General features: G+C 41.2%; 1 protein-coding gene across 4 annotated transcripts in view; it reads left to right on the top strand.

Moving 5' to 3' along the window:
* Positions 1 to 16,850, top strand: part of igsf3 (immunoglobulin superfamily, member 3) — a 118,589-nt gene that overhangs the window by 81,287 nt on the left and 20,452 nt on the right. For all 4 annotated transcript variants that reach the window (XM_077537284.1, XM_077537282.1, XM_077537285.1 and 1 more), the window contains one exon: positions 5,104 to 5,529. In XM_077537284.1, coding sequence (XP_077393410.1) covers positions 5,104 to 5,529 — 426 coding nt within the window. The remainder of the gene's footprint in view (positions 1 to 5,103; positions 5,530 to 16,850) is intronic.

Here is a 16,850-nt window from a genome sequence, read left to right on the forward strand (position 1 = left end):
GTGAAGTTTTGGTAAAAAACTGCCGCAAGCTAGCGCCACTTACTGGCAAGGAGGACTCACTTAACGTCTTCCCCCTCTGCCGTCGCTCGCTTGTACTCGTCTGCGTCACGAGTACTCGAGTACTTGAAAAAAGGCTGGTATCGGCCCGATACTGATACCTGGTATCGGTACTCGCAAGTTTTGGAACTTTTCATTTTAGTTAGCTTTTATTAGTTTTCAGGGTGGTTCTGTTAGTTTTTATTAGTTTACTTCTTTTAAAAATGCTTAGTTTTAGTTTAGCTTGTTAATTTCAGTATTAGTATTAGTTTTTTTTTTCTTTGTGTGTTTTTTTTATGTGTATTACTTGTGCGCAATATTTAAAAAAAAAACACCATGGGACGGACGTCATCTTTTGGTGCTTTTCTATTGGCTGATGCTAGATGACGTCACTTCTGCGGGACATACTTTCATGATTTCATGAGAGTGCAAGCGGTTCCAGTCGCACATTTTCTTCAGTTTTCACTTACTGTATGCGTAATGGCCACGCGTCCCATTACTTTTGTCCATAGCCAGTCGAAGAATTCTCCATGGTTTATTCATGTTCTGCCTGAGGGTAAAGAACTATTAGGACACGTTCTCACACCACCTGCCACACGTGCTGCCGTGACGATCATTATGCTCTCTCTCACACACACACACGCACACACACACACAGATACAGATTAGCCGGTTTTATCAGAATGGAAATTCAGCACCGATGTGTTTCACAGCGTTTGGGTCTGCCCTCACTCGGCGCAGAGTTAAGCAGAACATTTCTGAGGGCAGGCTGAGAAAAATCACTGGAGCGGCGCGGCGAGGAGCAGAGAGGCTCAATACGCCAGCGCAGAGATGAACTTGCTACAAAGACGTGTCGGTTTTGAAGTGCTTGTTTGTCGGCTTCAGGCAGAGACGTTCATTTGAGGGACAAGAGGCGTGTTATGCAGATTGGAGCAAACAAGTCAAGAGCTTCTTGTCTCTTGTACTTCATCACAGGGTTTCTTACTCAAATAATATTATTGGATCCTATCGAGGGATGCACGATAATATCGGTGGCCGATAATTAGCGGCATTTATTGACCTATTTGACGTCAAACGGATAAACCAGATAATAGAGAAATCCACCGAAAATTATCGGCAATTATCAACCAATTTGGTGCCATACAGATAAACCAGATCATAGAGAAATTTGACAATTATTGGCAATTATCGACCAATTTGATTGCATACAGATAAAGCTGATAATAAAGAAATTGGCTGAAAATTAGCTGCAATTATTAAACAATTTGAGGTCAAACAGATCAACCAGATCATAGAGAAATTCGCCAATAATTATTGCCAATTATCAACCAATTTGGTACCATACAGATAAACCAGATAAGAAATTGGCCAATAATTAGGCAATTATCAACCAATTTGACATCATACAGATAAACCAGATCATAGAGAAATTTGACAATAATTATTGGCAATTATCAGCCAATTCGATTTAATACAGATAAAGCTGATAATAAAGAAATTCACCGAAAATTACCGGCAATTATCAACCAATTTGACATCATACAGATAAACCAGATCATAGAGAAATTTGACAATAATTATTGCCAATTGTCAAACAATTTGGTGTCATAAAGATAAAGCAGATAATAGAGAAATTGGCCGAAAATTATCGGCAATTGGCGACCAATTTGATTTCATACAGATAAATTAGATAATAAAGAAATCGGGCAATAATAATAATAGACATGCCACGTTGGTCCATTTGTTGCGGTTGTGGCTCATATCAATAAAATTCAATTTTGTAGTTTACACAATGTTTCAATGTATTTGTACATGTTAGACTTATAGTAGGAATTGAGAGTATATTTGTATTCACGTTAATTTTGCAAACAATTATCGGCTTACTTATCGGTTATCGATATCGGCACTTTCTAAATTATCGGTTTATCGGTATCGGTTGAAAATAACATTATCGTGCATCAATAATCCTATCCCTTATGTATAGACCTGTGTTTTTTTTTGTTTTTTTTTCTGTTTTGTTCTAAGGCTTGCTGGTTTTGTCCATAAGAAGAAAAAGAAAAATACTAATAATTTTCTCTGGTGGCGTACTGGGCACAGAACGGGTTCGACTGTGACCTGCCCTCTGAATCGATTGCGAGCCGAATGCTCAAGATATTATATATGGTCAGTGTAAGCTAATTGAATTCAGAGCCTCCTAATGGACTCCTGCCGCCTGCGAACGAAACCCTGGAGGGCATCCTGGAAAGACGTCCTCTGGGAAACGTACTTTTTCTTTTCATTTGTTTGTCACAGTCAAGACGAGGCTGCATGGCACAGCAGCTCGCGTTCTTCTTTCTGATTGCTTTTTCAACCCGGACCCTCATTTTTAGAAAACGACCTGACTCAAGTTACCTATTACATACTCTAGTCTTCGCAATGTATCATATTCCTTAGCCGCTAGACTGTTAACATTGCCGTCGATATACAGTACAGCGCATTCTTATTAACTGATCAATAATGTGATCTACGAGTTTTATGTAGCTCGTACAGTAGTTGTCAGTTCTAATGTTACATGAGGAAAAACAACCGTTAGAATTTTGCTTACATTAACGCATTTGCTCCCAATAACGTGTAAATACGTTTTTTTTTATGTTTTAAGTGTCCCAAAGACGTATTTATACGTTTTTTATTGTTGTTGTTTTTTTATGCTAGAGCATACAGAAGTCTTTGATGCAGCCTCTCAACTGCAAAGAACGGTTGCAGAAATGGTAGTTATTACACAAACGGCCAGCAGGTGGCAGCAGAGCAAAGGAGATCAACCCCTTCTCTCTTCTAATGCTAATTGCTGCAAAACGGAAACAGATAGAAACATACTTTTTTTTCCTGACGAAAGAAGAGACTTTAATCTTTGTTTTGGTAGGTTCCATGCCTTTATAGCAATCAAACACAATATTCTGTGGGCCTTGCAAAATCAGTCAAAATCCAGTAAAACAGCCGGGAGCGAACGGGATTGCGAAATGTGAAAATGGCGGCGAGTGAATGAGTTTTAATAAGCAGTAACACTTGGAAGTTAAGGCCTAGTGATGAACGTCCATGACAGACTGGCGTGTTTTTTTTTCCAACAAAACAAAACACATAGACTAGCCACATTTTCTGCTGTAAAATCTTTCCCTTTCAGTGAAAAGAGCAGCCCGGGTTTTTTGTCAGTGAGAAAATGAAGACCCGCAGGCAGCCTCTGCCGCGGTGCCTAAGTGGACCCAACTGAAGCAAGCCATTGATTACACTCCCCTGGAGGACAATGGGAGGACGGCTGTCAGAGGAAAAAAGACGCAAGACGAGGGAGAAATCTTAAAAAAAATAGCGGTATTTCCTCAAAATGTTTTTGCGGCTTGCTTGGCGCTTCATCGTTGATGTTTGGCAAACGTCACGGAAGAGCGTTTGAGGATCGATATCGCACGCATCCCGCAGGTGTGTTTTGACCACAATGCATTGTGACGATAGAACGTTTTTTGCCTAATGAGGACAGTTTCCACTTGGCGGCGAGGTGGGCGGAGATTCAACACCGGTGCTTAACTCTTTGACTGCCACACGTTATCCAAAAAACAAGCCGACAGTGGCAGCTAATTTTAAGCATTTGAACTCGTCTTTCGAGGTAAACAGAATATTTTTACTACATAAACATGGTGGGTCCCAAATGAAATATCGCGTTCCATCCTTTAATGAAAAAAAAAGTACCGTACGTTTCTACCTTATTTTGTTCTTTAGTAACCATTTCAAAATAGATCGTGAGTGACATTGAGCCAAAATTGAAAAGATAAGGAGAAAACAAGCTTTTTGTCAAACGATATTTTCTCAACAACAGTGACTTTTTTTTTTTTTTGTTTAGTGACACTCTGTGAATTAGATTTACTGTGACAAAGGTTTTGATCATTCACGTCATCCTTAAAAACGTTCTGTTTCATCAGATTCCGTCATGTTTCATTGTAATTCCATACACAAGGCAGCACAGAGATACAATACTGCCATCTGCTGGCCATAGTTAGTAGGTGTTTTTGATTCCACAACGCATTGACCGTGCAGCATTTCAATTTTGTTTGATTTAAAAAAAAAAAAAAAAAAAATCATAGTTGACGAAAATTTACGTTTATGGCAACATACGTCGTGATTTTACTCATCGTTATTACACATTTTTGGCGGTCAAAGAGTTAAAAGAAATCTCTCCCTCGCGTTTTCTTCGCATCGCTCTTAATTTTGAGCCGCACGCGCTCGCTGTGAATGAATCGTACACGCGCAGATGCGGACACACATGCGGAAATGTGCAATAAATGACGTCTTCGCGCAGGTGCATGGTGCACTTAACCACACTGCTAGAGAGAATGTTGATGGTGGATGAAGTAGTGCTTAAGTCTGCATGAACCCAGTGCACTTATGAAAGACCCTCAAGGACCCTTCAATCTTGGCTGAGGAGTTTCTGTGGATTTTTTTTTCCCGGGTGGATTTTCTCCAGGTACTCGGCTAATTCCCACATTCCAAAAACCGACTCAGTGTGAATGCTTGTGAATGTTTAGATTTGCCCTGTGATTGGCTGATGATCATTTTATGGTGTATCCCGCCGATCGCTCAAAGTCAGCTGGGATAGGCTCCAGCTAATCCATGATTAAATCAAATCAGGAAAAGTGTAATAGGAATGAATTTGATAGAGGTTTCAAAACATAAAACACTCTTAATACAATTCTTTAACGAGTGATTGTTCCCTATTCTGTGCTTTATAGATTCATCTTTGATACTAATTGGCAACTAATTGATTATCAATTTAATAAGTTAGTTTTGATAATGGATTGAATTGACGGAATTTCAGCCTCTCGGTAATGAATGTTCTCAGATTTCTTTATGAAAGCAAACTGATTATCGTCATCTTGAATCAAATATCTGGTTTTACTTTGGTAAACAATGATCAACATTTTTTTTCGTATTTTTCGATCTTTTATGGTTGGTGGTTCAATAAAAAAATCAAATAAAGTAGAACAAGTAGAGGTTTGTGTGCTTGTAATCTAATCATCATCCTATCTTCTGTTCTCTCGCCACCAGAATCCTCCTTCATGGTCTCCGCCTCATCGCGGACACCATCCGTAACCTACGGCGAGTCCTTTGACCTCCTGTGCTTGGTCAAGCCCCGCCACAACCCCCGCGTGCCCGCCTCGGTCACCTGGCGCTTCATGCCGGCCGGCGCCGAGGCGTCGGATGACGGCGAGGGCGACTTCAAGGAATTGGTGACGTTCACCCGGGAGGGCACGCTGCAGTGGGGCGAGCGGCTGCTCGGCCTGGGCACCCGCACCACCGTGGACCGCTCGCACTCCAACACCAACTTCCGGCTGTCGGTCACGCGGGCGGGCCGTCACGAAGCGGGAAAGTACCAGTGCAGCGCCGTCCTGTGGAGGAAGAACTTGGACGGCAGCTGGAGCCGAGTGGCCAACCGCACGTCCAACCTGCTGGGGATCAGCGTCCTCCAACCAGGTAACACGTGCGTGCGTTCTTGTCGCCCTGATTGGAAAACACATCGCAACAGAAGGTGCGTTTCCATGACCGCAAAAATAAAAGCGATATTGCGCTATTTCGATAAAGTACAATTTGGATTTGTCGGTGTTTCCATTGAAGAGTTTTGCAATTCTCGGAATATCCCGTCTCACGAGACCTCGCTGTTCTGTAGGAGGTGCTCATGATGTTTACGGTAGACAGACGCCCGGTGTAGTTATATTACCGTATTTCCCGCACTATAAGGCGCACTTAAAAGCCTTAAATTTTTTCAAAAGCTGACCATGCGCCTTATAATCCGGTGCGCCTTATATATGGATCAATATTGAGCCGCAACAAGTCTCGCTGTCAAGACGCTATCGGTGACCCTGCACGATCGGTGACGCGTATGCGCAGAAGATCCCGCCATCTTGGATCGCTAGCTAATGCTAATACTTTACCTCAGAGAAAATCATAAAACAGCTGTTTATTCATTTTGGAGTTGTCAGAAAGCTGGTTTGTAATCTATTCATAAAGTTTGACTGACCTATGTGACTGTTTTGTTGACATTCCCTTTAGCGCAGCACCATCTAATGGATGCATAACGTAACCCCAGCCTCTACTGTAGCGACTTATATATGGAAAAAGTTTTAAAATATGTCATTCGTTGAAGGTGCGCCTTATATTGCGGAAAATACGGTACTTTAAAAACACTCACCCCTCATCGTCATCGGGCGGTTTCGGGCATTTAGTGTTGGTGTTGTTGTGTGTTTTCCTCGGCAATCGGCATTGCAAGCAGTTCCGACACGAAAGCGAGTGGCACCGTACTTCCTACTTCCTGTAATCCTAAAATGTTGTTGTTCCCATGCAGAAGCTGGGTAAAAGGCAGTTTACAAATTGTTAAAAGTTTGTGATGTTTTCTGGCGATATGGCAGGACAGGATTTCAAGCTCTCCTTCAACTTTTCGAAGGCGGCTCGCTCGATTACACCTCTCTCTCTTTTGCCCTCATGACATGCAGTAGACGATACAAATCACTTCAGCATGTAAAACTAAAATACAAAACCGAAATGAATAGTAATGAATAGCCTATAGTAATCGCAAGTTTAATAAAAAAAAAAAAAAAAAAACACATAAACAACGTGTTACATTCCTCCGTGACCGGGCGGGTGTCACATGACTACTAATGTGCTAAAAAAGTGTTTCCATTACACTTTTGCGAAATACTTGTTTTTTCGACACGTCACAAGAACCACCTCATGAGAGCGCAAAAACATTTTTTGCGATATTTGACAGTTTTTTCGCAAATCCGGTGTTTGCATTGCCAGCTTGCTTTTGCGCAAAACTGAGGGGAATGGAAACGCACCTCGAGAGCCGAGAGGATGTGCGCTTTCTCTAATTGCTATCGGTCTCTCGTTTAGCAACTAATTGGAGTGTGTGCACGCGTGCAGACGTGTGCATTTTCTGCACGCGTCAGGGCGGGCTCTCCTGAATGGATCGCGAAAGATCCCACGGGAAGAAAGAACAAAGTGGAAAGTAGGCAGGACGACGGCAAGCGAGGAACCGAGACGGTCGGGTCAGAGTGGGGAAGTGCGATGAAGAGAGCGATTCTTCTCTCCTTGAACTTGTGTCGTTTCTCAGCGGAGGCATTCAACCGTCCGTGCGACCTGCACTGGACCAAACACACACGCGCACGCGCACCCAATTAGGGGCTTCAAGTCAAACAACAAATTGGCGCATAGATACGCGCCGGCCCAATTTAGCGCAGTCTTGAATGGCTCAACAGCACCATGCATAATTCATAATGCAGGTGAGGGAAAAAGGCCCATCGGTACCTGAAGAACCAATTTGGAGGGAGAATGAACGAGTCGTGTGTGTCAGTGTTGCCGTATGTATTATGATCCGTAATCATCTGGAAGGCAAATTGGTGGCGCGTCGTGCAATGCCTTCTTGCCAGAAGATGGAAAATGTGAATGAAATCACACAAAAAGGCAGCCACTCGATTATGTTGACGATTATCCAGCATGTCCTGTCACAACGTCAAACGCTACATTTGGACACAATCGCAAAGCAATTGAGGCAATGGAAGGGCAGAACATTCCGTCCTTTTTCAGACACAAGCGACCACCGTGGATACCGTATTTTCCGCACTATAAGGCGCACCTTCAATGAATGACATATTTTCAAACTTTTTCCATATATAAGGCGCTACAGTAGAGGCTGGAGTTACGTTCTGCATCCATTAGATGGTGCTGCGCTAAAGGGAATGTTAACAAAACAGTCAGATAGGTCAGTCAAACTTTATTAATTTACAAACCAGCTTTCCGACAACTCCATTCACTCCCAAAATGAATAAACAGCTGTTTTATTATTAGTATTAGCTAGCAATCCAAGATGGCGGGATCTTCTGCGCATGCGCGTCACCGATCGTGCAGGGTCACCGATAGCGTCTTGACAGCGAGACCTGTTGCGGCTCAATATTGGCGCACTGGATTATAAGGCGCATGGTCAACTTTTGAAAAGATTGAAGGCTTTTAGGTGCACCTTATAGTACAGAAAATACGGTACACATATATTTACTAAAATTATGACATTACCAATGCATTAGTCGGTTAGCAAATTTGGCTTACCGCACTGCCATGGAAATTCCCGTCATGGACCGCGGTTGTGGTTATCACAAATGTGTAATGTTATGATTTGCTTGTGCCCTTTTCGTGTGCCTACAGGCAACATTTGTACTAACAAAGAAAGACTCGTCTGATCAATAAAAGTCTTTTCACGGTGAGACAGTGGAATGTCGTCGCGCGAACACACTTTCTCATTGCGCGCCATCGATCCCCATACACAAACACAGAAATGAGGAGGCGCGCGCGCACACACACGCGGGGGCGCGACATTGCGAGATAGCAGCGTGTCCGCGTTGTGACCTTCGCCATCCGCACACGAGAAACGACGTCCGGCGGCCCTTCAGGAGTTATTTGGAAATCGCCTCATCATCCTGAAAGCTCATTTACGTTCCCCGGTGGCCACTTTGCTTTTTTGCTTGAACCCACATTGTCTGCAAGGGGGGAACGCATTCAAGGTCCTCTTCTGACTTCATTTTTTTTCTTTTGAGCTAAAGTGGTCAAGCACGCTGCTATTCCGTCCGTGACGATGATCATGTGATAAGTTGCCAAGCGCAAGTCGGGCAGCAACCGTGACAAAGCAATCATTGTGTACTCGGCGCTGCAAATTCCTTCGTCGTACGAGGAAAGCGGCGACCTTCATTCATACGGATGATTTGTTTCCGCTTCCTCTGGATTTTTTTCCCCCGAGTGCCACCAGCCAAAAGGCTGAAATGAGTTGTGAGCATACACAGCGACCGACCAGATACATAATTGAGCGACTCTTAAATCACGGTTACCCGCCTAATATGCACGAGCCGCATGGCACCGCGCACGTCCGACATGTGCTGGTATACGTCGGCGCTCTCGCATGAGCGGCCAGGCTCGCGCGTCTTCCTTGCCGTGTGCATCTGAGAGCTTTTTTCGCTCCGCTTTGCTTTGCATATTCACGGCAAACCCGCTTCACCCCTGATTCCCGTGCGATGCAGGGGTGGCATTCATTCTCCCGGTGATTCATTTTGCTGTCTTCCGTTTTAACTCATTTACTCCCAATAACATATAAATACGTTTTTTTTTTATGTTTTAAGTGTCCCATAGACGTATTTATACGTTTTTTGGTTTGTTTGTTTTTTTATGCTAGAGCATACAGAAGGCTTTGATGCAGCCTCTCAACTGCAAGGAACGGTTGCAGAAAGTTATTACACAAACGGCCAGCAGGTGGCAGCAGAGCAAAGGAGATCAACCAGGGCCATCGAGAAAGTGAATGAGTTAAGAATTAAGGGGATGTTATGAATTAAATTGTACTTTTTCATATCTTGTCAACAAATATTTCACCTTTGGCTACTTACCCATTTCTGAAAATGTGAGTACAAGTAAGCCTAAAAATTAGGGCTGGGAATTTTTGACGTTATTGGGAGCAAATGAGTTAAAAAATTAGTCGAAAATAAACAATTTATTTACACGTTTTTATTTTTTTAGATAAAATACTCTACAAATGAATGAATGAATGATTTAGATAAAAGAAGATAATAAAACGTGATAAAAATGTCAGTCTAAATTTGTAAGTTGCCAGAAAAAGAGAGACGAAGAAAGGTAGATGAATAAGTTTAAAAAAAATAAAATAAATTACCTAAAAATCTCAACAACAACAACAACAACAACAAAAAAGTAACCATAAAATGTCCAGAAGGAATAGGAAAAGCACAAATTTACCATAACATGTTTTGGAATTGTCAAAAATGGCTGAGAATTGGATTAAAAGGCAGAAAAGTACAATAATAATAATAATAATAATTATTATTATTATTATTATTATTATTATTATTATTATTATAAAAATTTAAAAAGTAGCCATAAAATGTTCAAAAACAAAGGAAGAAAGGCAGAAAATTACATAAAATGTCTTTGGAATTGGCAAAAAATAAATAAATAAATGAATAATAATAATAATAATAATTTTAATTCAAAAAATAGCCATAAAATGTTCAAAAACAAAAGAAGAAAGGCAGAAAATTACATAAAATGTCTTTGGAATTGGCAAAAAAAAATATATATATATATATTTTTTTTTTAAGGCACAAAAGAGAACGTTCAAAACTATAAAGTGACCAAAACAAAAGACGAAATCCTGATAATTGCTATAAAATGTACACAAAATTGCCAAAAATGTCAGAAAACAAACAAAGTAGAAACCTGCAAACTAGACAGACTAACATGAACGCATCATCGTCAGTGGCGATCATCTTCAGGTGTCCCATTATTTTTGTCCTCAAGTGCATGCGATTGCTCCAAATAATGAGATGACAGCAGTAGGGGTGTTAAAAAAAAAATCGATTCGGCGATATATCGCGATACTACATCGCGCGATTCTCGAATCGATTCAATAATCGGCAGAATCGATTTTTTTTTTTTTTTTTTTTTTTTTTTTTTTTTTTTTTTTTTTTTTTTTTTTTTTAGGATTCACACCTTGAGCATGGAAGAATGTTATATGAACGGCACATTAAGCCTTAATATTTTTATTTTAATGCTGTTCAAATGTGAAACTGATTGCAAACTGTTTGTGTACAGTGGCTCACGGTTATAAGCCTCAAGTTTTAGATAAATATATTACAAATCTTACAGTGTACATGTACAAATTTACTGATAGTATTTTCTAAATTTGAATGGAAAAAAATCGCAACAATCGACTTATAAATTCGTATCGGGATTAATCGGTATCGAATCGTGACCATTCGTATCGGGATTAATCGGTATCGAATCGAATCGTGACCTGTGAATCGTGATACGAATCGAATCGTCTGGTACTAGGCAATTCACACCCCTAGACAGCAGCGTTGGGTCGACTTCCTGTCCCAGATCGCATTACCCAAACAATCCCAATGGCCCGTATGACTTGACCATACGTCCTGCATCCGCACTCGTGCGCCTCATTTCTATTTAGCTTGAATTATCCAGCAGAAGCTGCAAAGCGGTGGGTGGTCTATTGCTCAGCGCCATCAATCTAATGTTTGCACGCAACATGCAAACACGGCTGACCTCCCACGGCACCGTGTTTAATTTTCTTAGAGGATCTCCCCCAATGTAATCCCCGCCACCCCCGAAAAAAGATATGAGAACATGTGATCCACTTGTGCATACAGAGGCTTGTCTTATTACATTTCACCCGATTGGCTTTTCTATTGCGCCTTGCTGAAGCGCAATAATGGCAAACACATGTTCAGCATGGAGGCTCACCGGGGAAGCCGCCGTCTCCACCATGACACAATCTAATATCAGAACACAAAACTGCACGCACACACTTGTGTGGCAAACACACAAATAATTATGCAGAATTTCCCCTAATGGAAGTGGAGTTTAGATTAATGATGGTTTGGGGAGTTCAATACATTTTTCTCATCATTTTAGCCGGCGCGTGCGTAGCATGAAGAGGAGGACATTAAGAGGTTATTGGCCAGGCCAGAAGGATGACGTGGATGTCGCCTGGGGGAGGATCGAGGGGAAGCAGGAAGGGGCTGTCCCACTTTTGCCCGCACGACGGATCAACTTGTCACTGCATTTCCTTGGTCCACCATGAGGAAAAATTAACAGTAAATTGGTTTGTTGTCATTTTTTTCGGACACATTAGTTGCCTCCATATGATTTTGATATTGCAGTGGATATTCAAATGCCAGTTTTTTGGGGGGGATTTCATATACCAATATGAGAACAAGATAAACAATTTCAAAAAGCCTGCCTGAATTGGCCAAAAAAATACAAAAAAATAATAATAATCATCATCATTTTAATTCAAAAAATAGCCATAAAATGTTCAAAAACAAAAGAAGAAAGGCAAAAAAATTACATAAAATGTCTTTGGAATTGGTAAAAATAAAAAATAAAAATAATAATAATAATAATAATAATAATTTAAATTCAAAAAATAGCCATAAAATGTTCAAAAACAAAAGAAGAAAGGCAGAAAATTACATAAAATGTCTTTGGAATTGGCAAAAAATAAATAAATAATAAAAAAAAATCTGTATCGGGAGCCAAAAAACGGTATCGGAACAACACTACATTTTTCGGACACATTAGTTGCCTCCATATGATTTTTAATGCCAGATTGTTGTTTTTTTCATATAGCAATATGAGAACAAGATAAATCATTTCAAAAAGCCTGCCTGACCTGTTTTCTTTCAGCATTTTCATCACTTTTGAAGGGATTTCCCAGCTCTTGGTAATGTCACTCTTGTGCCATATTTTGACTGTCTTGACGGTTTTCCTTGCTTGGAAATTCTTGTGCACTTTTCTCCTGTCTGATAGTGTACCTTTGAACATTGACATCTCCCTGATGCCGCGGAAGTTTTCCGTCACCCGTTGCTTAGGCTGTGGCATTGGAAATGTCAAGAAAAAAAAAAAGCTCGGAAAACAGCTGAACTTTTCTGGCAACTTTTTAATGGTGGAAGTTTTGTGTGCTGACTACACGAGTTCGCTTGTGATTGCTTAAGTCTGAGCTCAATGCCACATAACCCATTCGTGCAACCACAATATCTTCGTTTTTCTTTTTCTTTTTTTCGACATCTTCTCACTTTTAATTGAGGTGTAGAGGTTATAGATCACATTAATTGTGAGAAAAGTTTCGAAATTAATTACTTGATTCTTAACTTTTCTATTCACAAAAGCCTGACATTTAAACAGGGCTGTGTAGACTTTTTATGTTCACTTTTTTTTTATTTTGAACATACCGTATTTTCTGCACGATAAGGCGCACCTTCAATGAATGACATTTTTCAAACTTTTCCATATATAAGTTGCTACAGTAGAGGCTGGGGTTACATTATGCATCCATTAGATGGTGCTGCGCTAAAGGGAATGTCAACAAAACAGTCAGATAGGTCAGTCAAACTTGATTAATAGATTACAAACCAGCTTTCTGACAACTCCATTCACTCCCAAAATGAATAAACAGCTGTTGTATTATTTTCTCTGAGGTAAAGTATTAGCATTAGCTAGCGATCCAAGATGGCGGGATCTTCCGCGCATGCTCGTCACCGATCGTGCAGGGTCACCGACATGGAGACCTGTTGCAGTTCAATATTGATCCATATATAAGGCGCACTGGATTATAAGGCGCATGGTCATCTTTTGAAAAAATGGAAGGCTTTTAGGTGCGCCTTATAGTGCGGAAAATACGGTACCAAAAAAATAGGTTTGTTTCAGACAAAATGTGCTTGTTTTGTGGAATATTTGACCCAACTTTTTGGTTTAAATTGATAACCCAAAAACTTGGGTCAAATTGACCCAAGTGGTCTCTTTCAGACCCATTATGAGGTTATTTTTGACCACCATCAATTTTCTCAACAATCAATTCTGTATAACGTCAGAATTGTCACCACTCAATGAATCCATAAGAAATGTGTTATGCCGCCCATCCGCACCCCTCACACCTTTCCGCTCGCTTGGCTACCTTTCATTCATCTCCTCATTATTTCTTATCTGGCTCTCGTGTTGTGTTATCTTGTCGAGTTTTGAGGATTTACGTCGTCGACTCCCCGCAACTTTATCACGCCCGCCCGGCTCCCCCTCTCTAATAGTTCTCCAGGGTTATCCTCCCTCGTTTTGATACGGGCTGGCACGAGCAGACGCCGCCACATGCGCTCGCGTCTTTTCGTCGCGGTGAAGCTGTTATTGATAGCGACTGCAGCGATCGGAGGTTTCTCGCTTATCGGTCCGTCTTCATTACGGCCCGCCCTCTCGTCGGCCTCTCCATCTTCTGTCTTCCTGCGTTTTTTTTTTTCCTTCTTGCTCTGCTCATAAGTCTCTTTTAATGTCTTCCCGGTCCCCGCGCTCTCACTTAGCAGCATGTTTTCCTCGGTGCCCCCCTCTCAGCTTCTTTCACACGCTTGTGATTTTTCAATATTTTATCATTCCCTGATTCCTCCTCCTCCTCCTCGTAATTCTCTCCATTATGTTTACATTTTTCTTCAAGCAGCTTCTCCGTCGGCGTTTCCATGAATAATAAGCGTACGGTGTTGCGTTTGCCGTGATAGCGGTGTTACCGCCACTGACACGCCGGTAAATCTTATTCTTTTGTTTTTCGGCTGCAAATACTTTGCTTTACCCGCGAGCCCACCCGAGGCGGCACTCTGCGCGCCCGATGCCCGCGTGCCACTCTCGGTGCTTTCCGACCGCCTGTTTTGCAAACACGCTCGCCGCCCAGGCGCAGGGTCGCAACGGGCGGCGAGCGGCGAGTCTTCCGGCCGTGCGCTGGAACGGAAAATGATTTCACCAGAGCCTTTTAATTCGTCACGCTCGTTTCGTTTCGAGATGCTCGAGGTCAAGCTCGTTGTTGACGTCCCCGCAAAAGCAAACCTGTGTACTGACGAAGACACGCAAACAGCTGCGGGTTTTTTTTTCTTCAGTCAAATCCCATTCTAGCTAGCTTTTTTTTTTTCTCCAGTGTTGTCTTTCCATCTCTCTCAACTCATTTACTCCCAATAACGTGTAAATATGTTTTCTTTTAAATGTTAGTGTCCCAAAGACGTATTTATGCGTTTTTTTGTTGTTGTTTTTTATGCTAGCTAGAGCATACATAAGGCTTTGATGCAGCCTCTCAACTGCAAACAACGGTTGCAGAAATGGTAGTTATTACACAAACGGCCAGCAGGTGGCAGCAGAGCAAAGGACCATGTAGGACCATGTATGTAAAAAAGCTCAATTACTTACAATTTTAAATAGATTTGTGAAAATTTATGAAACTTAGCTGTCTTCTAATGCTAATTGCTGCAAAACGGAAACAGATAGAAACATACTTTTTTTCCTGATGAAAGAAGAGACTTTAATCTTTCTTTTGATTGGTTCCATGCTTTTATAGCAATTGAACACAATATTCTGTGGGCCTTGCAAAATCAGTCAAAATCCAGTAAAACAGCCGGGGAGCGAACGGGATTGCGAAATGTGAAAATGGCGGCGAGTGAATGAGTTAAAGGGGATGTTATGAATGAAATTGTACTTTTTCATATCTTGTCAACAAATATTTCACCTTTGATTACTTACCCATTTCTGAAAATGTGAGTACAAGTAAGCCTAAAAATTAGGGCTGGGAATTTTTGACGTTATTGGAAGCAAATGAGTTAAAAAATTAGTCGAAAATAAACAATTTATTTACACGTTTTTATTTTTTTAGATAAAATACTCTACAAATGAATGAATGAATGAATGATTTAGATAAAAGAAGATAATAAAACGTGATAAAAATGTCAGTCTAAATTTGTAAGTTGCCAGAAAAAGAGAGACGAAGAAAGGTAGATGAATAAGTTTTAAAAAAAAATTTTACCGAAAAATAGTTATTACACAAACGGCCAGCAGGTGGCAGCAGAGCAAAGGAGATCAACCAGGGCCATGTAGAAAAAAAAAAGCTCAATTACTTACAATTTGAAATAGATTTGTGAAAACTGATGAAACTTAGCTCTCTTCTAATGTTAATGGCTGCAAAACGGAAACAGATAGAAACATACTTGTTTTTTTCCTGATGAAAGAAGAAACTTTAATCTTCCTTTTGATAGGTTCCATGTTTTTATAGCAATCGAACACAATATTCTGTGGGCCTTGCAAAATCAGTCAAAACCCAGTAAAACAGCCGGGAGCGAACGGGACTGCGAAATGTGAAAATGGCGGCGAGTGAATGAGTTAAGCATGTTTTTTTGTGTGCCCTGCTTCTGCTGCAGCTGTAATTGAAGTCGTGAGTTAGTGCTAGCTGCAGTGATGCACAGCAGTAGCTAAGCAAGCAGAGCAGAGCGGGTCGAGCCTCGGCCAGCTCGGATGACCGCTTTCCTCTTAACGAGCGCACGTTTTATGCTTATCGGAAGAAGCCTTTCCTACGCAAACACGCCCGCGGTTCAGTTTGATGAGTCTCTTTTTTGCTCTCTGCATCTTGAGGCCCATTCATCTCTCGTGCATCGGCTTCCCATCAGGCCAAAATCGCATTCCAGCGCTCGCTCTGGTGCTGCTGAATTTCTGAGACCGCGAACAAAAACCGGACAAAAGATACGAGAGTCCGCTGCAAATGATTTATTGCAAATGGGGGATTGTAGTTTCTTTCTTTTCTTCCCAACTCAAGTGGTATTTTTTCACGCCTATGCAGAATGATAGATGAGAAGGTCCGACTGCATGTGGGGGTCTTCGCTCTGCCATGCTACTGTCGTACAATATTTCCAAGTTAGGAAGCGTGTGCTGCCATGTCGGCCTCGCTGCCTACAAATATTTCCTGTATTTATGACGTTACTACTGTGTCAGCATAGGTGAGCGCAATCTGATTCATATACAAATTCAGTTTAGGCGTTAAAGGAATGGAACTCGTTGGTAAAACCACCCAAGTTAATAACTACAACAAACCGAAAACAAATGATAATGTTGTAAAGCGTGCTTTATGATTTCATGAAAATTTCCACTTTTCATTGTTTTTCACCGGGATAATTGGCATGTGTTGAATTTGACCGGCGCTTTGTACAACAAATGAAAGTTGAAGTGCACCCGTTTATTACCACGACTGGTACACAACGACGCAGACTTCGCCCCACTCGATCGCGGGTGTGGAGAAAAAAAAAAAAAAAGGAAGGTTTTATGTGTGCATTGTCATCCATCCATCCATTTTCTTAATTGCTTATTCCTCACAAGGGTCGTTTGGGGTGCTGGAGCCTATCCCGGCTGGTTGATGATTTGTTATATATTCAAGTATTTAATTA

The sequence above is a fragment of the Festucalex cinctus genome, chromosome 11 (genome assembly GCF_051991245.1).
Source record: "Festucalex cinctus isolate MCC-2025b chromosome 11, RoL_Fcin_1.0, whole genome shotgun sequence".
Lineage (NCBI taxonomy): Eukaryota > Metazoa > Chordata > Actinopteri > Syngnathiformes > Syngnathidae > Festucalex > Festucalex cinctus.